The sequence below is a fragment of the Marmota flaviventris genome, chromosome X, assembly GCF_047511675.1.
Source record: "Marmota flaviventris isolate mMarFla1 chromosome X, mMarFla1.hap1, whole genome shotgun sequence".
Classification (NCBI taxonomy): domain Eukaryota; kingdom Metazoa; phylum Chordata; class Mammalia; order Rodentia; family Sciuridae; genus Marmota; species Marmota flaviventris.
In genome coordinates, this window is record NC_092518.1 from 41,016,781 (window position 1) to 41,043,234 (window position 26,454).

Genomic DNA, 26,454 nt, shown 5'->3' on the forward strand with positions numbered 1-26,454 from the left:
GTGGAAGAGAAGAGCAGCTCAGGACATGACAATCAGGAAGCAGATAGAAAGCTCTGCTCACCAGGGACAAACTATAACCCCCAAAGGCATGCCCCCAGTGACCTACCTCCTCTACCAACACCTTTCTTGCCTATAGTTACAGCCCAATTAATCCATATCAGTAGATTAATGCACTGATTAAGTTAAAGCTCTCATGACTCAATCATTTTACCTATAAACTTCCTTGCATTGTCTCACAATGAGCTTTTAGGGGACACCATATATCCAAACCATAACATGTGTACAGAAATTTCTTACCTCTGTCTTCTGGAAGAGCAGAAAAAGCAAATATCCCAGTAACACACGTAGTACTGAGACCTTGGTATCTAATACCACTTCCATTGAGAGAAACCAGAACTCTTTGGAGAAATGGTTTGCCATAGGGCTGGGGACAGAGTTGGAGTAAGATGAGCTTGGAACATCTTGTTTATGTTAGAAAGAAAATGCTCAAAAAATATTGAAAGCATGTCACAAGGACAGAGTAATAAAATTGCAAGGACTCCTACTGGAAAAATCTAAAACAATTTGAGCACTAAAATAAAGTATAGTGAACAATGAACCACTGAAAACAACAGGAATTGATGAGCCCACACCAATAATTACAGGGGAGAAGGGAAGGCTCAAGCTTGTAGCAGAATGCCAGGGAAAGACTGGTAAATGAGGAGTGAGTGCTGGAGTAAGAAAAATCATAATAAAGATTAATTTAGGCAGAAATCATCAAGGATGGTGTCCCACCTAGGGGACATTTTGATGAAGAGCAGATTATTTGCAAGCTCTTAAGAATATGTCCTACAGACTACTTATTAGTTGCAAGAGGAAAAAAATAAACAATAATTATGCAGGGGAGAAATCAGGCAACAGCTTAACCAGGTGATCAAAATAACATTAGCAGCTGGTCACAGTAGCACATGCCTAGAATTGCAGCTACCCGGAAGTATAAGGCAGGGGAATTACAAGTTTGAGGCCAACCTCAGCAATGTAGAAAGACCCTATCTCAAATAAAAAAAGGGGGCTTGGGATGTAGCTCAATTGGTAGAGCACCCCTGGGTCCAATTCCCAATACCACAAAAATAAATAAATAAGTAAATAAATAACATTACCAATGAAAGGCCAATAGGCAGCATGTGCTTAAGATGTGATTCTACGAGGACAGTACATCACCTGCACAACATTTTAGCCAACAATGTATAACATCAATCTAATCACAAGAAAAATAATCTGACAAATACAAAATGAGGACTGCTCTTTTTTTGAAGAGGGGAGTTGGGTGTGACTGTATCTTTCATAAGTGGTAATATTATTAAAGAACAAGGCTATGGAAATGTCCCAGATAAGAGGCTAAAAACACAAAGTAATGTAATATGTGATCCTAGACTGGATCCTTTACTGGAGGGGGAAAATGTCATCAAGGATATTTATAGGCCAACTGACAAAACTGGAATATGGATGACTGATTACATAAAAGTGCTGTATCATGTAAATGTATAACTATAGTGCTATTCAATATGAATATAAATTTATCAATATGAATTGATAACTGTTCTGTGGTTGTATAAGACAATTTACCTATTCTTAGGAAATAAAGACTTAAGTCATTAGGGATAAAGGGCCTTGTTCCCCACTCTGCCTCCTACAAGGAAGTCCTAGAGTGTATAGGGTAATGTATAGGGATGTTTGTTGCACTATTTTTTTATTTCTACAACACTGTAAATTTAAATTTATTTCCAAATGAACAGTAGAAAAAAAGAGTGCCTCTGTATGATTAGATCATAATAAGCAACTACAAATCAGTAGGAAATTCTTTCTTAATACCTCAGGTTATCCACCTCTGGCTTCATTTCCCACTGACAAATACAAAATGAGGACTGCTCTTTTTTTGAAGAGGGGAGTTTTCATTTAATTTCACCTAGAGTTTTCCAAAGTACTCATATGTGCAATCAAGATTCAGAATGGGATAGTAGGTGCATTTTTGGCAGAAGAGAGGTGGAGACCCTAACCCCCAAGGTGGAACCCTTCTATCTGCCATATGTGCAGATTCAAAGCATTGTTACTTTCAGACCTAAGCTTAAGGGGACCTTTACCTATACTTCTTCATAATATGAAACGAGAGAATAGAGATGAAAATCCTATTGTCACAAAACCATTTAGGCAAATGGTTTATAGATATAGGCCCCATCTCCTTGTCTACTAGCTTAGCACCAGTTCTAACGTATCAAAAATTCTTCCCATGCTAAAAATGATAAAGGAGATGGAAAGAAAAACTCAGTTTATTAAAGAATCAAAACAGATCAATTCTAGTTGTCAGGCAAGGACCTGACTATAGCAAATGTTGAAAAGATGACAGAGATAGGGACATGGAAATCTAGTACTATTGAAAGGAAGAAGCAAATTACCAGATAGGGAATCCCTAAAACTCACAGCCCTCAAACCTAAAATTGATAAGTTCAGACATCTGTAGACTCTAGACCCTAGGAATAGCTTAGGTACATTATATTGGTGGAACTTTCTGTGGAAAGCACCAAAGATCATTCAAGGTGACCAAAACAATCTTTAGAACTTTAGCCAGGTGTGGTGGCACATGATAGAAGAGAAATGGGCTTACTGAGCTTCTGGAAAGCTACAGGCAGAGATGCTGCTTTGGGATGCCTTGTTCCCCACTTTCTGCCCCCTATAAGGAAGTCCTGCATATCTACATGGATTTCCTATTATTGGTACAATTCGTTTGTGTCTGTTATTTCTGAATGGTGAAATAAACGTCATGGGAAAAAGGACTGAGACTTGGCAAGAATGTTGGTCTCTCACATGCTTTGAGACTACTATGATCTGAATAGCTGTGCCTGCACCTCAACTCATATGTTGAAACCTAATCCCCAATGTGGTAATATTAGGAGATGGGGCCTTTTGGGCAGTGATTAAGTCATGAGAGGAGAGCTCTCATGAATGGGACTAGTATCCTTATAAAAGAGGCCTAAAGAAGCTTGATTTCCCCACTGGCTTGTGAGGACAGAGCTAGAAAACATCGATCATGAAAAATGAATACTTTATCAGATAACAAATTCACCAGCACCCTGAGTTTGGATTTCCCAGTCTCTAAAACTGTGAGCAATAAATTTTTGTTGTATAAACAACAGGTTACCCAGCTTAAGGTATTTTGTTATAGTAGCCTAAATGGACAAAGACACCTTGGACAGTTCCACTGCATTCCTCCATGGGCTCTGCAGGTAAACGAAAGTTACAAAAAAGATGGACTGCATCTGTGGCTACCTTATTTCAATCAAGTTTCTAGATGTGTGGTTAAATAAGCCATGAAAGAACCTAAATTATAGGTATATGTATGTAAGGGAGCTCTTTCTACCAACTGATAGCAAATCTGAAATTACACAGAAAGCTAACATACATGCTGAAATCTGCAGAGAAAAGACACTGCATTAGTAGAAAGGTGATCACACTGATTCTAAATAGCAGGGATCCAAAGAAAAGAACCTTGCTAAAGCTTATCCTGTCTTGCCCAGTGAGTTAAAGCATCACCTGGTAGATACAGGTATTTTGGCAGCCATAGAAGCACTCTATTATAAGAGGCAAGAATAGTTCACCAGGTTTCTCTATAGCCTGGATGAAATAGACTTCAATGTCAATAATGATAAAGTCCTCATCTGTAAAATAGAGATAATTACAGTATCTACCTCATAGAGTTATATTTAAGTAAGTGGATATAGGAAAAAAGTACTTAAATTATTGCCTAATAAGCACATAGTAAGCATTCAGTAGGCATCAGTTATTACTATTTTCTATGACCAAAGACTATCATTTGTCCTGATTTTATATTCAACTAACAATAGTCTATTAATCATTATTTTTGCTGGTACCTTAATAATACCAGAAGGTAGGTGACTTGGAGGTATACTCAAGAATTCAAATCAAAATTGAGATTCTAGATTTTCATAGTTGAAGACCAGATCTTTGAACTTTGGTTCTCAATGGTTCTGTGGATTCAGGAGGTATTTTTGATTGTCACTATGACTGGGATGATGCTGGAATATAATATCTGGGAGACAGATACGCTGGTTGAGGTCCAGCCTAAACAATAAAAAAAAACTGTCCTGCCCAAAATATCCATAGTGCTTGAATCGATAAATACTACCATAGAATACAATGATTACACCAAAATACTTATCTCCAGAGCCTAGGAAGACAGCTGAGCCACCTCTGGACCTGAGGAAAACACAATATCCCATTGTTTTCATAGTGATCCACAATTTCATATCTGCTAATCACACTATCTGCCACGCCCAGAGAATCCTACCAATTGACCCAAATGGTTTGTATCAGTAGAAGAGCCCCTGCAGTTTGTGAAATTAGGTCATTGATTCCAAATAAAACCCGCTCTTACCATTCCAAAGAGGGTCAGTGTCTAGTAACTGGAAAGATCCTTCAAGGAAGAGGTTATATAAGGCTTGTGCAAAAATCACAGCAAAGAATTGAACTAGTATACTCACATTGGTAAGATCTTCAAAAGCTGATCTCTTTTTGACCATCCCCTGAGGTGAAAATGGAGATATTTTTGCTTGGTGATTCTCCCCCTTCTGAAAAAGAAGAGGTAAATGACATATCCAATTATGAACAGTCTCTTCAGGGACTATGGGTCATCTTCAAGGCTTAGAAAAACTCCAGAATTTCCAAGTAACTAGGGATACATATGATAAGCTGCATAAACTACAGCAAAAGAAAATTTCAGTCCTCAGAGATGCTAGTAGAATCCCAGAAGATAACTGTCACTGATGATGGAGACAAGACTGTGAAGAGACAAGGTAACCTTCAGAGTAACTCTCAGAATGAGGAAATAGCTTGATGAAGCTCATTTTTCCTCTTACTCTTTTCATAATTATGGATATCCTATCCAAGATTAACCACCACCACTCCTAGTTGTTGCTTTAATATTGGTGCTTCCTGGTAACTTAGTTCAATAATCTAACAAATATTTATGTTAAAGTAGCTGATCTAAGACATTTCTAATAAGGATAATAGTGTACATACCTAAATCCTGATTCAGAATCAGCTCTTTACTAACTGCTGACCATAGACAAATCACTTAATCTCTGAGCCTCAATTTTCTTATCAGTAAAATTAGAATGATAACCTACTTGACTAAGTACTTAAGGATCAAAAAAAGAGAATACAGTTTTTTTTAAGTTTGTATAAAGGGCTGGGGGTGTAGCTCAATGGTAGGGTGTTTTCCTAGCGTGCATACGTTCAATCCCCAGCACCATCAAAAATATTTATATAAACTATAAATGAACATAAATAGCATTTGGGGGGTTATCAGGAATTGAATTCAGGGGCACTTGACCACTGAGCCACATCCCCAGTCCTATAAAAATATGCTGTTGGGGCTGGGGATATAGCTCAGTTGGTAGAGTGTTTGCCTCACATGTACAAGGCCTTGGGTTCAATCCCCAGCACCACAAAAAAAGTATGCTGTCCAATATGATTATAAACCTCACATGGAAAGATTTATAATTTTAAGAAGAGTTTGGTTAATCAGATTAATCTTTAATAATTGTTAGTGAATATAAGGGAGAAGAAGAAGAGTGACTATTCTAGAGCAGAGGGAGTTTTCTTCCTAGGTATCTATGCAAGAAGTCAGGGCAAGCCATACTACAGGGCTCTTCTATTCCTTAACAGCTTTTGTTTAGTTAATGTCTCCTAGGTCTTAGATTTCCTTTATGAAACTCTGAGAACAACCCTACCTTCTACCTATATGAGACAGTTCTTACAATGTGAAACAGGACCCTAGGATCTGACTCATTTGCTCTGTTCTCCAGGTATGCCAGTAACCATCAGTACATGGCATAGTAAGTGATCAGAAATTTAAAGAATTGGATTCATGATACAACAAACTATTCCAGCACAATGTAACATTCCTTGAAGATCTGAGAAAAATTACTTTTGTTTTCTAACTGATTAAGCTGAGAAATAAGTAAAGTATTAGTCTTTTATCTTATTCATGATAAATAATCTTAGTAGAAATTATTAGCAAAAAAACTAAATATTATTTTCTCACAAATTAGATGAGAAATAAAATGTCAGGCTATTATCCAATTCCTACTTAGTATTACTGGTAGAAATAATCAGTACAACAGTAGAAACTGAGCCTAATAGAACTTAGATTTGCAAAAATGTGCTCCAAGAAAGTTTGGTTTGGAGAAATAACTGCCACAAAAGAAACTTAAAATGGCAGATATCCTATAAGAAAAATGGATATAGACAAAATCTTGACCAATATAACCAATCTTTCCTGATAAATTTACATGGAATAAAACTGAACCCTCTGTGAAAATCATTTTAATAAGAAAAGTGAAAATGATTAGCAAATGTTTATGTGCACTGAGAGAAATCAATCAAGAAAATTAAATTGGCCTAATTATGTTTGCTCTAGGAAATATTCTCTTGATGACAGTTCATCAGTGTCAATATAATTCTGATTAAAATATATGTGATGATGAACATAGAACATATCAGGGTCAGAATAACAATGTCAGACTATCTTAAATGTCAAAACATCAGAGTTAAACTGTACCCACATTCTTCAAATGTGATGCTCAACCTGTTTCTATAAAAAGCATGGTAACACATTTGCTGATATAATCTTCATACTCTTTCCAGGATGTACAGCCTCCTGGCAAGTTGCTTAGAACTTCTCAGAGAAAGAGTATAGACAACTTCACTAATGAGAAATGAATATTGTTTGGTTTTGAAAATTGTGGAGTGAGGCCTTCATGTGAATCATATATTTATGAGAAAGAACTTTCTCCCCAGGTTCTAACTTGCTGGTATTATCCAACTTTTAAGGGCTTCCAACCCTCACCACTTTCTCAGATTAATCAGAAATATTCTAAAAGATTTGGGGTAAAAATAGTACTGAGCTAATACAAAGACTATGTGAGAAAAAAAATGACTTGTTCTAACCTTGTTGGAGAGGTCATGATCACAGGGCACAATTTTGCCAGACTGAAATTTCTTTGTTTCAGGTTTGGAGCTTTGTCGTAGTAGTGGCAGTGGCATCTTGTACAAGACAGGGCTGTAATCAGAAAGGGATTCTTTAAATCACCATTCACCAGAAACATCACAGAATTCTCTGGAAACTCTTTAAAAAACTCAGTCTCTCTATAGCATCGCGAGGAGAAAACATACTTTGAAGTTGCTTAGATCTGGGATTAAATCTTGGTTCGATCACAATTAAGCTTGGGTAAGCTACTTAAAACTCCCTGGGTTTCACTGACCTCATCTATAAAATGAAAATATGCATATCTACCTCTAAAGCGTTGTTCAAATTAAATGAGATACTCTATATAAAAAGCCCAGCATAATGTCTCCCATCCTCTGGAGGCACTCAGCCTATGACTTCGCCCATCATACAGGCTTATAAATACTGGGAATAAATTATATGAGAGTTTTGAGTTGAAAACAATCAAGTCCAAAGTAGCTCATATGGTCTGGAGATAAGCTGATAGATTTAATGTTCTTTAATAAGTCATGGGGTCCTGGCCACAACAGTTAATAGAGAAGTCAAGCCGATGTCCACACACATTATGCATGACAGAGCAGACAGTATTCAGAGGCTGCATTTAATCAGAAGAAACTCTTATCCAATCCTAGACACCTGGTAGGAAAAAAAATTCAAAAGATGAGATAGCAAAAGAAGTGAAATTATTGAAAATCATTTCTCATAAGAATTTAACAGTCATTATAACCCAGAGGAGAGTCCTTTTCCCATCTCAGTATGAGACCCCACTTTATCTCCTTAAAGGTTCTTTTAGTTTGTGAGTCCTCAATAATGAGAGAGAGAGAGAGAGAGAGAGAGAGAGAGAGAGAGAGAGAGAGAGAGAGAGAGAAACAAGTAAATACATTATTATTAAAAGCAATCATTGTTTGGATACACAAGAGACCATTTCTGCTTAGATACAAATGTCCTTGCAATTCCACCCACATTCAATTTCCAAGTTCATTTAACAAAAAATAAACTTTCCTAAGAAAGACCCCCAAAGGCAATGCAACAAACTTACCACTATGTAACAGTAGCTTTAGGAAAGAGATGCAAACAGAAATAAATTGTGCAATTTACCCTTGAGGTATTTACATGCACAACTCTTAACATTAGCATAAAAATGTAGCAAATGATTTAATAAAGGCAGTTACTTCTTATGGACTGAATGCTTGTCTGCCCCCTCCAAAAAATTCATATTGATATTCTAACCACCCCCCATTTGATGGTATTAGATGGGACCTGTAGGAGGTGATTAGTTGATATGTTTATTGTTGAAGCTGTTCAGTCTGTGCATTTTGTCATGGCAGCCTGAACAAACACAGTACTATAAATAGGTAATGGAAAGTCAGGAGATGGGGAAGGCTTCATGGAGGAGATAACAGTTGATCTGGACTTAAATGACAAAGAGGTTCCCAAGTAGACTTCCAGGCAAAAAAAGCTCAAGCCCAGCAGAGCTGTTGAATATGCAGAGTTCAGTGACATCTCACTTGTCTCAGAGTACTGAATATAAAGAGTATGTTAGGGGAGGGGGACTTAGGGATTGTAGCTCAGTGGTAGAACACCTGCCCAACATGTGCAAGACCTGAATTCAATCCTCGGTACCTTAAAAAAATAGGAAAAGAAAGAATATGTTGGGGCCTGGTTAGAATGAAATTGATATGCTAGGTGAGGGCCAAGCTAGTTAAGAAAGGAAGCAGTTAATAAGTGAAGTCAGCTAATCCCCGCAAAAAACAAATGCCAAATGTTTTCTCTGATATAAAGAGGTTAACTCATAGTGGGGTAGGGAGGGAGAGCATGGGAGGAATAGATGAATTCTAGATAGGGAAGAGGGGTGGGAGGGGAAGGGAGGGGGCAAGGGATTAGCAAGGATGGTGGAATGTGATGGACATCTTTATACAAAGTACATGTATGAAGACTTGAATTGGGTGTCAACATACTTTATATACAGAGATAGAAAACTTGTGGTATATATGTGTATTAAGAATTGTAACACCAAAAAAAACAAAGTACATGTATAAGTACATGTATAAAGGCATAAATTGGCGTGAACATACTTTATATACAGAGATATGAAAAATTATGTCCTATATGTGTAATAAGAATTGTAATGCATTCCACTGCTGTCATGTAGTTAAAAAAAATTTAAAAAAGAAAGGAAGCAGTTAAGACTATAGCTTGGGAGGAAACCTAAGAAAGGATGAAGGCTGATTTGGGTTTTGCTTTGGATGGAGAATATTAAATATTTTGTAGGTGAGGAAAGGCCAACACAAGTATGCCTTGACATTTTATTTCAGTTAAACATAATAAAACAATGAGATTAAGCAGAGCAGGTACAACTCTCCACTTTATAGCCCCAGATAAGTTACGTGGCTTATTACCCAAGACAAACTATTAAGCAGTATAAATTATTCAGCTCCTTCTAGGGCTCTTTGTAAAATACCATGAAGTCTCTCAGATCACATTAAAAACATTCCAAAAAAGCTAAAGGCTGTAGTGATGGGAAGTAAAACTGGCACAGGTTTTGGAGTCTGAGCAATATAACTTCTACATCAGCTAACTTAACATCTCTGATTCCTCATTTGCAAGACAACTATAATACCACTTAAAGAGGAGGCATACAGATCAAATATAAATCTGTATTACAAAGCACACATGGTAGGTATGTAATAAATAGAGCATCTTACTCTCCTATTGCCTTGGATCCAAATCTATTTTCCATCTCATCCCTCAAAACTCAGCCAAGCAACAATAAAGCAAAATTGGGTGCACCCACGCTTAACTACACTTTATGAAAACCACGATTATTATTCATGCCTTATACATTTTTTTTATGGATGACCAAAAACTCATGCTCTGAAACCTTTATCTTTCCAGGGGAAAGAATAAATCTGGAATCAACAGGCTAGAAAAACCTCAGCTGATATTACAGACTGAACCTCAGAGAAAATAAGGATATTCAGATAATGGTCAAATGCTACATTCATTGTCCTGAACTCTAATAACTTGAAGATAAATACAATGACCTATAAACTAACTTCCCTGCCATTAAGGGTAAAGAGAGGAAGAGGGGAGGACTAATACCACCAAAAACATTCTTTTATAAAAGGACATTTTCCACTTGCACCACAAACATAATCCTGAGCTTTACTTGGTCAAGAAAATTAGAATCCTTTCCCCTTTTCAGACTTTCCATCTCCCCTATATACACACTGATAATTGTTAGAGACAGTGTTGGGCATCCTAGGGCTGGTGCTGAAACCTACACAAGGCAGCAGTGAAGTTGAGCAAAATAGTCTCAAGGAAGGAGTAGCAGCTTCATTTTACATGTAAAGGCAGGTTACATACAGCAAGGCACTGGAGAGAGAACACAGCAAGGTTTCAATGAAAACAGCTGAAAGGCCAAGTGCAGAGGTGCACACCTATAATCCCAGCAGCTTTGAGGCTGAGGCAGGAGGATCACAAGTTCAAAGCCAGCCTCAGCAACTTAGCAAGAACCTGTCACAAAATAAAAAATAAAAAGGGCTGGGGATATGGCTCTGTGGTTAGGCCACCCCTCCCCAGTTTAAAAAAAAAAGTCAGCTGAAAAGAGCACTGGGCTAGGAAGGATGCATAGGGTCTAGTTCTAGCTGGGTGGCACTGGGCAACGTGGGCCTCAATTTCCTCACCTAATAAAATCAGGCAATGGGACCAGAGCTTCTTCCATATTCAAAGTGTGGTCAATGGATGAGCAACATTAGCATCACCTGGGAACCTGTCAGCAATTTAAAATTTAAAACCTCAGGCCCCAAGCTAAACCTTCCAAATCCCAAATTAACAATATGCCCAGGTGATCTGCATACTACTTAAAGTTTAAGAGGTAATGGTTTAAGGGTCCACCTCAGACGTTCTAGAATTCTAAATGGACCTTAGTGGAAGGGGCAGGGGGTGGGCAGGCAAGCCAGAACTTAAGTGTGTTGGAGACAGGATAGAAAAGAGCCAGTGGAAATAAAAGGTATAACAGAGAGGGCATGTTTCTATCCTCTCTTCATGTCCTTCAACCTGTAGTTTAAAAGACATCCTTAAAGTAATATTCTCCAAGTTAAAAATGCATCTGATCCCACAAGCACTTGTGAAATGAAATTGATCCTGCACACTTTCACTTGTGAAAGATGTTTTGTAAAAAGTACTCTGGTTCAGGCATGTATACTGGTCACTCCATCTAAAAGCTGGGACCCAGACTCCCTTGCTTTGTCATCTTACCCCCTTGTCCACACTCCTTGCCCAACCTTGTAGTAGTTTTTCAGACTGCTGAGTGATGGGAGGAGACTTTTTGTTGCTGGGACGCTGCATATCCCAGCACATGTAACAAGGGGGTGGAGTGACGCCCAAGGATCCACCGGCAGGAGTCAGGAGACAAAGTCAGACACTCCAGCTGGCAGTACAATCCCAAAGGTACCTACCTCACACCGCGACTGAGGACAGAACAGGAGAGGCGAGGGAAATATACAGAGGTCCGTGTCTTACCGGCACAAGTCCATCTCAGCCTGGCCTGTGCTCTTTCCAATTGGCCCACAGATTTTGAAAACTGTAGCCCAAGGAGGAAGCACAGTTGTGATTGGCCAGCAGGGGGCCAATCAGCGTGCACAGCTAAGATGCTCCCTCCCACTAGCAAGGAACGGGTGGGGGCCGAGTATTTTTCAATGGAACTCCGGAGCTAAAGGACTTCGTGTTGGGGTGTGGTTTCCAGTGTAATTAGTCAGTCCAGCTAGGCTTGCAGGCGGGGAGTAATGGGTTTCACCAAAGACACGTTTACATTTAAATAATCCTCTCCGAGGAAGGCGAGAGGAGAGCAGCCAGATGGTGTCGTTTCAAACAAACTAAAATATGAATATTAATAACCCCTTACAGAGTCAAACATTAACTCCTGCAGGCTTCAGAAATGGCCTTATAAAAGAAGCAAGTCAGAAGTTATTGCCCCTATTTTATAAACGGACACTCCAAGTGCAGGGAGCTAATGAAGTTAAGATTAATTCAGGAGTAGCTCTGTGGTAATTGCTGTAAACATTTTATTGCTTTAAATTCTGTCCAGAAAAGATAGGTACTTTTTAAGTTGCCAATTTACATATGATAAAATTGTAGCTTGTTAACTGCCCGATATCACAAAGCTGCATTGTGGCAGGGCAGCTACTATAACCCAGATATTCTTTTTTTTTTAAATTTATACATTAATTTAGTTGTTTAAAAAATATTTAATGAGCACCTACTTTGTGCCAGGAACTAGAAGATTATATGAGGAACAGACTATAGGGTATTGATTTAACATTTGAGCTAGCACCCCCAGAGCCTATCCCATAGCGCCACAGCTACAACCCCTACTCCTACCCGACAGAAGCTGACAGAACATTTCGGGGCCTCTCTCCATCTATGGAAAGATGACCTTTATTTGTGAGCTCTGACAAATAAGCTCTTGTGTGAATCTCTGCCTGGTCTGGTTATAATGGCCTTTCGTTTCTCCCTCATCTGTCTCCTGGTTCCTCCCTTTCCTTTCACTGACAAAAGACTTGCAGAATTTATAATGCTGCCCTTCCTCTGTGGAGGCAAAAAGAAAGTGTAGATGCTAGGGATAAAATCTAGGATTTCCTGCATATGTAGCAGGCACTCTACCACTGAACTACATCCCTAACTTTATTATTAGCCCATTCTCTTTTTAATCTCTTATAGCATCCACATTAAAGATATTCATAGCATCCCAGGCCCTCTTCTTTTTAAAAATCTCCCTGGGTTATCTCATTGAGATCCATGACTTAAAACAGCATCTAAAAGTTGGCCCTAAACTTCAGGCTCACAAATCCAATGACTATTCCACATCTCCACTTGGACATGTAAGAGAAACTTCAAACACCACATGTTCACATTAGAACTCATAATTATCAATCCTCTCCCCAAACCTAATCCTTCCCCCAACGTCCCTATTTCAAAAATTGATACCACATCAAAAACTGCTACTCAGTCATAAAGAACCATTCAAATAAAAATTAATAGATAAGCGAAAGGAAATCTTGTAGAGGAAGGAGAAGGAGGGGGAGGGCAGCAGGGAAAGAGGGGACCAGCAACTGAAATACATTTCCATGCATGTATGAGTCTCTTGAAATGAACCAACTACTGTGTATAACCATAAAACACTAATAAAAAATTAAAAATTTAAAAAAGGGAAAAATTTTTTAAAAATAAAATGAAGACTGTATTAAATAATATAAGAAAAGCAAAAAAAAAAAAAAAAAAACCTATTGACTTCAACTCAAACTTGTTTCCATCCCCTTACACTCCTATTCATAAATCCTTCACCAAGTCCAGTTGATTCTACCTCAAAATACATCTTATACCCATCTATTTCTTTCCATCTCCATTACCACTGAGTCTCTCATTTGTCTGTCAACAACCTCCCAACTGCTCTCTGTGTTTCTCTAATACAAAAGCAACATAATAACAAGAGCAACTTTTGAGAAAAAGAAAAATAGTTCCATGTCCCTCCTTTACTTCTGTGTGGCTTCCCACAGAACTTAAAACCCAAACTCCTTCTCCTGGTCTACAAGGTTCCTCCCTACTACATGAACCTCATCTCATAACACTTCCTTTCTCATTTCACTCCACTTTGGTTATAATGATCTTCTTTCAAAGTTTTTAGTATACCAAACTCCCTCTCCTTGGGCTCTTTGCATATGATGTTCCTCCTGCCTGGAATATTTTCTCTCCATTTTTTATTTTATTATTTTTTTAAAATTTTTTTAATATTTATTTTTTAGTTGTAACTGGACACGATATCTTCATTTTACTTATTTATTTTTATGTGGTGCTTAGGATTGAACCCAGGGCCTCACACATGCTAGACGAGCACTCTACCACTGAGATACAACCCCAGCCCCTCCATTTTTAAAACCACTAGCTTTTTCTCAAGGTTCTACTCTCAGCTTTAAACATTCCCTCTTCAGAGATGCCTTCCCTGACCATGTTATCTAAAAGAAGATTCTCCTCCCACTGTGTTGTGATACTCTATCTCAGTCCCTTAACTTTTTTAGAGTAATCATTACTTTTATTTATATTTTTAAATCTATCTCCTCACTCAAGAATGCAAAGTCCAAAATGGCACAGACCATATGTATTGTGCCAATGATTAGCACTAATGAGTTGCTAATTTTATTCTTAACACTATTCTAATACACTGAGCAATTCTATGAGGTATTAATATCCCTATTTTGTAGATGAAGAACATGAAGCACAGAAAAGTTTAGTAACTTGCCCAAGATCACACAGCCAGTAAGTGATTGGTTTAGGATTTAAAAACAAGCTGTCTTATTCCAGAGACCAAACACATAATAACCATGACCCCTATACCTTCATCCTTAATATATACTTGGAAAATTTTGTAAACTAAGTAAATATGTGCCTCAAAACTGTGGACCAGTGTTCCAATGGGATGCACTATAAAGGCAAAGCAAGTTTAATATAAATTCACTATAAGTCTTCTTCTCTAGTCAAGAGAGGGAAAGGTTCATCCAGCAACCAAAAGCAATACAAAAATCACCAAAAAAGTAATTTCATTTTCCTATTACTTCCTAGCTTTTTATAAAAACAAAAATGTTACTGAGTAAAAGTGGTGATTTTCCACAACTTTTTAAATTTATTTTTCCCTCAGCCTTCACACCTCCAGTTGCCTTAACCTTTCCTTTATGTAGCATCCAAAAAGAACACTGAGAAAAGAGGAGACAGCCACTTGACTCCACCATTTTCCAGTATCTCCCTCTTTCCAGGTATACAACATTCTTATAAACTTCCCTTTCTCTTCTTCCGTATATCCCTATACCAAAATCTGATTTAAAAAAAAAATCGATTAGGGCTGGAGTTGTAGCTCAGTGATAGAGCACCTGCCCCGAATGAGGCCCTGGGTTCGATCCTCAACATAATAATAAATAAATAAATAAATAAATAAATAAATAAATAAATAAATAAAAATAAAGATAAAATCTATTATTATCTATTTCACTTTGACATGAAAATATATTCCAGATGGATACAAAACTTAAATGGGAAAATGAAACCTTGGAAATACTAGACAAAATATAAAATAATGCCAGGCAAAGTAGCACACATCTATAATCCCAGCCACTTGGGAGGCTAATGCAGGAGAACGGCAAGATCAAGGTCAGCCTCAGTAACTCAGCAAGACCCTGCCTGGAATTTAAAAATAAAAAGTAGTGGAGATGTAGCTCACTGGCAGAACACTCCTGGATTCAATCCCAAGTACCAAAAATTAATTAATTAATTATATTTGTATAATCTCAAGGGAAAGCCCTTTCTAAATTTACAGAATGAAGATTTCAGTATATTAAAATTTTTAAATTTCTGTTTGGTAAAAAAAATGTTTAAAAATCTAACAAGAAACTGGAAAATACATTGGCAATATAAATGACAAAAGAATAATTTTCAAAATGTACAATGAGAACTCTATGTTCAATAAGAAAAAGATGAACTAACTACCCATCAAAAGAATTGGTATGAGGGCTGGGGTTGTGGCTTAGTGGTAGACCACTTGCCTAAGTACATATGAGACACTGGGTTTGATATGCAGCACTACATAATAAATAAAGTTATTATGACCATCTACAACTAAAAATAGTAAAAAAAAAGAAAGAAAGAAAGAAAAGAAAAAAGAAGTGGCACGAGACAATGTGGTGGTGTGTGCCTGTAATCCCAGTGACTCACGAGGCTGAGGCACAAGGATCTCAAGTTTGAGACCAGCCTCAGCAACTTAGCCAGGCCCTAAGTAACTTAGCAAGACCCCGTCTCAAAATAAAAAATAAAAAGGGCTGGGGATGTGGCATCATGGTTAAGTGCCTCTGTGTTCAATCCCTGGTACCAAAAAAAAAAAAAAAATAGTTGGCATGAAAATTAACAATTAATTAGAGAAAAAATGCAGCAATTAATTGTTTTTGGTTTAATAACATTGAAAATGGTTTCATAGATTAATAACTTCTGTTGGTGAGGGGGTGGATAAACAGATACACTTTTGTTCATTGTTAATGGGAATAAAATCTGCCATAAACTTTGGGAGAGTTGTTAGAAACTACCTAATGAATATTAAATGTCTGTAGCCTTTTATCAAGAGATTCTAATTTTGGTAATCTTTTCTAAAAATACTTATTCCAAGAAATAAGATTTAAACATTCCCAAATTTGGAAGAGACAAACCTATTCGAGAAGTTAAATGAAACCATAAACAGGATAAAACTAAAGAAATTCACACAAAACACATCATAATAAAACATCTGAAAATTATCAACAAAGGAAAAAAAAACCTTGAAAGTAGCAAGAGAGGAATTTTTACTCCTTCCTAATGGGAATAAAAAAAATTGAATGACAATAAACCTCTCATCAGAAACCAAGTTGAAAAAAGGAAGTGACACATAATTTCTAAGAAATAAAACAAAAGTGCTGTCAACTTAGAAATCTATATCAAGGGATAATATCCTTCAGGGATGATGGAGAAAACAAGAAATTCCCAGATAAAGGAAAACTAAGAATTTGTCACCAGCAAACCTAACCTAAAAGAATAGAAAGTTCACAAAATGAAAGAAAAAGCTGATAATAGTGAAGAAACTTGAAATACCAGGAAGGATAGTGGAAAGAACAAAAGTGTGAAAAAATACAATAGACTTGCCTTCTGATCCTGAGTATTCTCCATTATGTTTAAAAGGTATGGCAAAAATTCAAATATTGTCTGAGGTGATTTCCAATGTACACAGAAGATAAATGTATAACAATAATATAAGTAGAGAAGAGCAAAGAGATGTAAATGTAGCAAAGATTTCTATACCCCTCTCAAAGTGGGAAAATGTCAACTCAAGTAGAATATTATAAGCTACACATAATATACATAAAATTTATATATTAAATATATGTAAAACAACCACTGGAATTGTTATACAAAGACAGACAATCAAAAAAAGAACTTTAGATACATCAGAATTGAATTCTGAAAAATACTCAAGCAAGTTTGGCATGGTGGTTCACACCTGCAATATCAGCAACTCAGGAGGCTGAGGCAGGAGGATCGCAAATTCAAGGCCAGCCTCAGCAACTTAGCAAGGCCCTAAGCAATTTAGTTACACCTTGTCTCAAAAAAATAAAAAATAAAAAGGACTGGGGATATAGCTCAATGGTACAGTGCCCTTGGATTCCATCTCCACTACCAAAAAAAAGTTAATTGGAAAGCATGAAAGGGGAAACATAAAAATGAAAAACAGAAGAAATAAACAGAATGGCAGGCCTAAACCATAACATATCAAAAATAACAGTGAATCATCAGAGCAATTAAAAGACAAAGATTGGGAAATTGGATTTAAAAGGCAATCCCAACAATACACCACCACCAAGAAACCCACTACAAATATATTAAGTAGGTTAAAAGTTAATATGTGGAAATATATTTTATACATACACTAATTTTAAAAAGCAAGAGTACCTATACTAATGTCTGATGAATGAATTTCAGAGAAAAATAAACTATAAGGGACCGAGAGGAACATTATATAATGATAAAAAGTGCTAATCCACCAAGAAGATATAGCAATCCTAAATATGTATGTACCAACCAACAGTAAAATATATAAACACTAATAGGACTGAAAGAAGAAATAGACAAATCCATTTTTATAGAGATTTTAATTTCCCTATTTCAATAACTGCTGAAACAACTAGATTAAAAAATCAGCTGGGCGCGGTAGCACATGCCTGTAATCCCAGTGGCCTGGGAAGCTGACAGGAGAATTATGAGTTCAAAGGCAGCCTTAGCAATTGTGAGGCACTAAGCAACTCACTGAGACCCTGTCTCTAAATAAAATACAAAATAGGGCTGAAGATGTGCCTCAGTTGGTTGAGTTCCCCTGAGTTCAATCCCCAGTACCAAAAAAAAAAAAAAAAAAATCAGCAAGGATATAGAAGAATCAACAACAAACAATCTAAATCACATTTACAAACACCCCTCCTAATAAGAGAAGAATGCACATTCCTTTCAAGCACCCATGGGACACTTACCAAGATAGATCATACTCTCAGTCAAAAAACAAACCTCAGCAAAAATAAAAGAACTGAAATTAGCTGGGCATGGTGGCCACACACCTGTAATCCCAGCAGCTCTATAGGCTGAGACCAGGAGGATTGAAAGTTCAAAGTCAAATTGCAGAATCACATCGGTTACACACTCACATTTTTACATAATGGCATATTAGTGACTGTTGTATTCTGCTATTCTACAATTTTTATTTGGGGTAAAAATGGGAGTTCATAACCCAATTGAGTTAAATGTATGAAAGATGATATATCATGAGCTTTGTAATGTTTTGAACAACCAATAAAAAATATTTTAAAAAAATAAATAAATATTCCTAAATCAAAAAAAAAAGTTAAGGGAATACCATTAATTACTTTTACCAATGAATTTGGCAATTTAGATGAAAAGAAAAAAAAATCGTTGAGATACAATTACCGATAATGATACTAAAAGGAGTTGACAGTTTGAATACCTTTGTTACCTATTGAAGGAATTGAATTTGCTTTATCCATTCATCTGTTGATGGTCACCTAGACTGGTTCCATACTTTGGCTATGGTAATTTGTGTATTTCATCTTAATTTTCAAAAGATATTGTGGTAGATATATAACTCTGGGTTGATCATTTTGTTCTTTCAGAACTTAATTTTATTGCATTGGCTTCTGTTACATTGTGTTTGAAAAGAAATAAATGATCTTTCTTATTATTAAAAAAAAAAAAAGAAAGAAAGTTCAAAGTCAGCCTTGGCAACTTAGAGACCCTGTTTTCAATATAAAAAATAAATAAATAAAAATGGCTGGGGAACATTCTACTATCATGTATAACTAATTAGAACAAATTTTAAAATTAAAAAATTGTGGATGTGACTTGGTGGTTAAGTGGCCCCTGGGTTCAATCCCCAGTACCCCCCCAAAAAAAAAACCTGAAGTCATAACTGACCATAATAGACTCAAACTAGAAATCAGTTTAAAAAAATAACAGGAAAATCTCCAAAAAAACTGGAAACTAAACAATACCACCTCATGAATAAAAAATGAAGTGTTAATGCAAATAAAAAATTACACTGAATGAAGAAAAATGCAATGTATCAAAATTTGTGTGAAACAGCTAAAGTAGTGCAGAAAGGGAAATTTACAGCACATTTATATTGGAAAAGAGGAAAAATCTAAAAGTCAATACTCTAAGCTTCCACTTCAGACTATAAAACCAAGAACAAAATAAAACCATGCAAGCATGATGTAGAAAATAATAAAGCAAAAAGCAGAAATCAATGAAATTGAAAACAAAAAAACTAATAATGAAAACCAATGATATAAAAAGCTGTTACTTTGACAGCAATGGAAAGCAAGCGATAAGCAAGTCAGTGAGACCCTGTCTCTAAATAAAATGCAAAATAGGGCTGGGGATGTGGCTCAGTAGTTGAGTGCCCCTGAATTCAATCCCCTGTATACCCCCTCTAAAAAGGCAGTGACTTTCAAAAGATCAAAATCTGACAAATCTCTAGCAAGAGGTGTAGCTCCAGGAGTAGGCATTTAAGATAAATTAATTTACTATAAAATAGAGATAAAATTTTATAAACAGAGATATCCAAAAGGTGTTTCATTTAAAGTATCTCTTCTTATTAAAAGATAATAATTATTTAGATTCTGAGATTTACAGGAATTATTCCAAATATAGCCCAGAAAGAATTATAGAAGGAAAAGAAGATGCTTCAACAGAAAAGAAACACACTTCGGAGAGTCATAAGAGGAAAAAAGAAATTATCTTTTGGTAAAAGAAAAGAATCATTATATGTTTAAGACTTTTATGGTAAAAAAAAGATTTCCCTTAATAAAGGAATCTTTATATGATTATCTAGACAGTGAGATAAAAGTCCAAACTAATTAAAAGTCAGACTTATATGTAGCTGGATTGACTATAAATATATAAGTGATCAGTTTTTATATGTTTCAGATCTTTCCCCCCCCTATTTTATTATACTGATATGAACCAAGATTTTGTCCATATTTTGACATGATAAAAAAACCATTGACATGTTGAGTTATTTTCATTAAATAAGGTCATTGATTACCTAGTAATTCTTACTGTTTAAGACAAGGACCAATTTTTAGTGAATCCAATTCACACATCCTTGATTAAACAATAATTGTTCCAATTTTGAAACTTCCATTTTAAGAATAAGATTTAATTGATTTCAATAATTACTGCTAATTCTTCCATTTGTTATTGTTAAACCATAAAGTTAAAAACTTTATTGGAAATTTGTTTATATCATTTGAGATTCTCTGACTGAACCTATTGTAAGACTTGTATGTCACTTCCTACTCTGGGAAATAAACTTAATTATAATTTTTAAAGACAATTAAGAGACATCTATTTAAAGGACACTATTATAAAGTACAGGGATATTTTGAGACCTTCTCTCAGGAAGAGATTAAAGGTTTCTTTTAAATTGTCCATTTACATACAACATCAAGATGAATCAGCTTAGTCTATATACTGGGAAATTACAAGGATTAATAAAAGGTTATCTTATTTTCATTTATTGTTAAATCTGGCCTCAATCACTCATGAGACAAGGCCTTTAAAAATTGCCTACTGGAAAGTAAGATCAACATGAACCTCTCAGACTTGATATAGACTAAAACAAATTCAGAGAGATTTTTTTAAAAGGCCCAAATACATGTATTGTAGTGTTTCAAAATTTATGTCAAATGTCTGACCTCACCAAAAAAGATATTATACTAGTACTCAGCTAAATTTTAAGGTAAAAGACCACCCAAAAAACAGTTTTGGGGATATTTATCTTAACAATTGTCCCATAGCACAATATAGGGACAAACCTGATAATCTGTCTGGACCACAAAACAGATTAATACCCAACAAATAAACTAAATATTAAAAAAATAATTTTAGTAAGCCTTTTCAAAAATCCTACTGTTTTCATGGAGAGACTCTAAAAGACAGTACATAGCACCCTAAATTTATAGAGGGCCACCCAATTTCAAAGGATTACAGAAATTGGCATAATCCTAGCCAAATTTAACTGTTACCCCACAATTTGTACACAGATCAACTAGAAGAAATAAAAACATTCAAACAGAAATAGATTAAAATGCAATCCTAGCCCCAAGAAAAATAAGCTACCTGGGTAAAAATACTCCTCTTATTTATTTATTTATCTTTTAAGCTATAAAAAAGCTTTAGAAGCCTTTAAACTTTGAAACAGGGCCTTATCTCGAGCCCTTGTTAACAGTTTATCACTGAGAAGTACATCTCTGAAAATGATTGCCCCTGAAATATTGGACAGACAGCTTATGGCAATCAGTTCAACAGCCAGTAGTTTGTCCCAATGGAAAGCTTGAAACGTGACAGACCCATTCTCTGCCTTAACTAAAAACAAGACAATGCCTACATCACACTTTGATGTTTTTAAAATTGGTGAAGTCATAAATTAAACATAATTAATAGAGCAAATTTTGCTACATTAAATAAAGTTATTAAGGATATTCAAACAACTGTTTCTTTATATGCAAATATTGTTTTGACATAGATCCCTCAAAATGTCATTGGTAGCTCAATGTCATATAAAATTCTAAACTAGATAATTGCCTCAAACCATACTGTTGTTGACTCATTCTTACCCATTAATATTTGATACTAACTCCCCATACTTAGGTCAACACTAAGTGTGATAACAATAATAATAGTTTTTCATAGATTGGTAAATAAAATACTCTTCATTCTTCTATTTCATTCCTTGGTAATGGTTAAAATAAAACAACAAAATATCTTCTCTAGGCTTATTTAACATGTGTACTTCCTATTTTGGATAGATATCTATATTTTTCTCATGCCCCTAGTAAAGACCACCACTGCTAATTTAAAAACTCTGTCTCTCTAGCCTCATCTCAAATTAAGATAATTATTTAAATTAATCTGAAGCTAATTTCAAAGTACAAATTTTCTATACAACTTATTATATTTTCCATTTTTGGTAATTCTATTAAAGTCAAAATCAAGTCATATAATTAATAAAGACTAAGTTTATATTTGCCATAGTCCCTTTAAGTGACCTTTGCAAAGTTTTATGACCAGTTAAAGATAATAGATCCTTTCTTATTATTTAAATATGTCTACTATTATCTATAACTTAAAACTAATGATATTATGACTTATACCAGCCTTTTATTCAATTTATTAAAAAGAGAAAAGGTAAAAACAGGACCCTATATGCACACACTAGATCTTACAAATATTTCAAAAATTTTCTTAAATTGTAATATTGAGAGTCTTACTACTGCTGAACATGATTAAGTAAATTAAATCAGATTTCAAAGGAGAGTTTACACCTGTCATTGTGAAAATGACTGAAAAACCTGGCACAGGAAGGTAAATTTCCAGCTGCAGAGTTTACAGCCATGTAGCTTCACGAGCTTGTCAGGTAAGTAAAATTTATGAAGAGAATTCTGTGGACCCGTCTCTCAGGTCCAACTTTAATATGCCTTTCAGTGTGGACTGGAAAGACCACTCATGAAACCAGATTAATTGTACTGACTATAATGGTCAGTTATATCTATATGTTGATCCTATGGTAAGCAGGCTGACTGGGAGTATATTTTGAGAAAAGACAGCATATGAGAAACCTAAACCAGCCAATCATGCATGTCCTTAGAAATTAAGACTATATATCTGGACAATTGTCAAAATAGAAAGATTGCTGAAATAGAATTTTCCTATACAGGCCCATTATTTACATAAAATATCCACCAATGTATTATTGCCCTAATTATTCTACAACAGAAATTGGCACCTTTCCTAAGTGGATGGATTGTGCAAATGTCTTGCCAGTATAACATAAGGTATCTAGAAATAGTGGGTATATTTTAGACTGGTCTCCTAGAATTGACAAAAATCAATTATGTTAATGTTTTGAACAACCAATAATAAAAAAAAATCAATTATGCAAGGGTGCTGCTGTGACCCCTGGAGGATTTATTAGTAACATCTTGACCTTCAGCAAAGGTGGGCATCCAAAAAGATGTTTGGTGTTTGATTGTAGCCTCAGAATTTTTATATTTTACTGACAAGCCTTTACTTAGTAGGCAGAAATTGTAAGGAAGGTTCTTGTTATGGCCTGTGAGCCTGAGTTCAATCCCCTTATGTTTTAATTACTAGAGATGTTAAAGTCAAAAGAAAAGATGATAAATATCTGTAGCCTATAATAAACTTAATGTAACTAATTGTATCACCAGATATAATAGAGGGAAGAGAACATTGATACTTCACCAGCTCTCTTTTGTCTTATTGCCAGCTAATATCTCAGAGCCATTGTATGCTGATGCTGGTTCTCAAGTCTTACAACAAATACATGCCCATCTGTCTAGACCTAAGCGAGCTTTTGGACTTGGAATACTCTGAGTGGCTGGCTTAGTTTCATTTATTGCTTCCATGGTCACAGCTTCAGTGGCCATATCTCAAAATTTGAGATTTTCTTAATAATTTGGCTCAGAACATTTCCAAAGCTCTTCATAATCAGATCAATATTGATGAAAGTATTGAAACTAAGCTAAATGCTTTAGAATCTACTGTCATAAATATTGGTAATGAGTTTTCTGCTTTAAAGTTCAAGAAAAGTCTCAAATGTCATGCCGATTATAAGTATGTGTGTGTTACTGATGTCAAATACAATGCTTCCCAATGGGATTGAGAGAAAGTTAGAAACCATTTATTAGGTATTTGGCAGAACAATAATAACAGGTCAGATCTTTTGGAGTAACATCATCATATTCAAGATATACAAAAAAGTAAGATTGATTTTTCGGATTCTACCTCTTTAGCTGATCAAATACTTCGAGAGTTAAATGGTTTGAATCCTGGAAACATACTAAAACATTCTGCATGATATATTATTGGACTGTTCTTTTTACTATTAATCCTCTCTTGAATTGTAATCATGGGGGGCGGGGCGTGCCTTCAGAACAAGAATTCAGGAACTCTACTTTTTTCAAAGAATGAAGGGGGAATATATTGGGAGCCACTCTGGAAATACATGCCCTTTAGTCCTGAGCAAGAGATACTGAACAATTAATTATTGCACTCCACAATAACTTGGACTTTACCCCCACTCATAGCTCTAGGAGTAAGCATTACCCAGTGGGGTTGAGTTAGACTTTGGGGATAGAATGTTCCATGGAACCTCCCCTTGTATGTCCCCTATATAAAAATAAAGAATTCCAGTGGCTCTGTCTCTTTCCAGGACCCCTAAGTTCACAGACCCATCCTCAGATTTTGAAAAATTACTTCTGTGTGTTTTCATGCTTTCTTTGCTGTTTTCTCAAGTTATTGGAATAGTCAGATTTTGTGAACCCAGCATTAGGTTGCCAGCTAGGATAGATGGCAATACCTGCCTCTAAATGAAATACAAAAATAGGTCTGAAAATGTGGCTCAGTGGGTCATGTGCCCCTGAGTTCAAATCCCAGTACCTCCCCCCCAAAATGGCACAGATGCCAGGGATGGTGGCACATGCCTGTAATCCCAGAGACTCAGGAGGCATAGGCAGGAGTATTGCAAGTTCAAAGCCAGCTTCAGCAATTTAGCACGGACCAAAGCAACTTAGTGAGACCCTGTCTCAAAATAAAAAATATAAAAATGGTCTGGGGACATGGCTCAGTGGGTGAGTACCCCTGGATTCAATTCCTGGTACCGAAAGAAAGAGAGAGAGAGAGAGAGAGAGAGAGAGAGAGAGAGAGAACAGATGATTAAGTTAGAGAGATTTGCTGTGCAACATAGTACCTCTAGTTAACAGTATGGTATCGTGTGCTTCAACATTTAAGAAACTATATCTCATGTTAAGTGTTCTTGCCAAAAAACAACAATAGCAGAAACAAAAGGACACAAGGAGGGCTGAGGCTGTAGCTCATTTGTAGAGCACCTGCCTCACATGTGTGAGGCACTGGGTTTGATCCTCAGCACCATATAAAAATAAATAAAAATATTGTGTCCAACTACAACTAAAAAAATTATTTTAAAAAAAGGACACAAGGAAACTTTGGGAAGTGTTGGATTACATCTATGACCTTGATTGTGGTGATGATATCATGGAAATTTACATATGCCCAAATTCATTAAATTGTGCATATTAGTCAGGGACAGTGGCACAGTCTTGTAATCCCAGGGACTCCAGAAGCTGAGGCAGAAGGATCTTAATTTCAAAGCCAGCCTCAGCAAATTACAGAGGCCCTAAGCAACTTAGCAAGACCCTCTCTCAAGAATAATGGGGGTGGGGGTGGCGTGGATGAAGATGTAGTTATTATAGATTATAGATTATAGAAAGCAGTTAAGTACCCCAGAGCTCTATTCCCAGCACCAAAAAATGGGCATATTAAATATGAATAGTTGTTTGTATATCAATTAGACTTCTATAAAACTATTTTAAAAAGAAATGAAATTGGATATCACTATAGACTCTATTGACATCCAAAGAATAATAGAGATACTTATATACCTTATAGACTCAGAAATTTGGCAAATGAAACAGACCAATTCCTTGGAAAACACAAACTGTCACCACACATTCAATAGGAAATAGATAATTTGAATAGCCTCAAAGTTTTAAAGAAAATTAAAATTTAATTTTAAAATCCCCCCCAAATAATCCCCAGGCCTAAATGACTGTACTTTCAAATTAAACAAACATGTAAAGAACAAATAACACCAATTCTACACCTATCTCTTAAAAAAAAAAAAAAACAGAACAGGAAGGATCACACCAAATCATTAATGAGAACCTTCTTATTTTGGTATCAAAACCATATATACTGCAGACAAATATCCCTCATGAATACAGGAGCGAAAACCTTAGTTATCTACTAACAAACAGATTTTAGCTATATATATATAAATAATGTATAGAGAATATATAGAGAGAGAATATATATGTGTATATACACATATATATTCTAAGGAATATGCACACACGAAAAGAAAACCATTAGACCTAAGAAATAACTCAAGGTGCAGAACATAAGATCAATAACAAAAATCAATTGAATCTCTATGCACTGGTCAGGAACAATCTGAAAATGAATTAAGAAAACAATTCCATTTACAATGGCATCAACCAGAATAAAATCCTTAGAAACAAATTCGACAAATAGTGGTACAGCATGTGTACACTGGAAAGCACAAACCATCACTGAGAGAAATTAAAGACCTAAATAAATGGACAGACATCCCACATTCATCAGATTATATCACATTAAGAAAGCAATACTCCTCGGAT

At 35.7% G+C, this 26,454-nt stretch overlaps 1 protein-coding gene across 1 annotated transcript in view; it reads right to left on the reverse strand.

Annotated features, from left to right (window-relative positions):
• The window catches only part of LOC139703286 (G2/mitotic-specific cyclin-B3-like), a 47,895-nt gene extending 36,301 nt beyond the window's left edge, over nucleotides 1-11,594 (reverse strand). Inside the window, exons 1-3 of the mRNA XM_071606520.1 lie at nucleotides 11,524-11,594; nucleotides 7,006-7,117; nucleotides 4,536-4,622 (exon numbers count right to left, since the gene is read on the reverse strand). Coding sequence (XP_071462621.1) covers nucleotides 4,536-4,622; nucleotides 7,006-7,101 — 183 coding nt within the window. The 5' untranslated portion in view covers nucleotides 7,102-7,117; nucleotides 11,524-11,594. The remainder of the gene's footprint in view (nucleotides 1-4,535; nucleotides 4,623-7,005; nucleotides 7,118-11,523) is intronic.
• Between the last annotated feature and the right edge of the window lie 14,860 nt (nucleotides 11,595-26,454).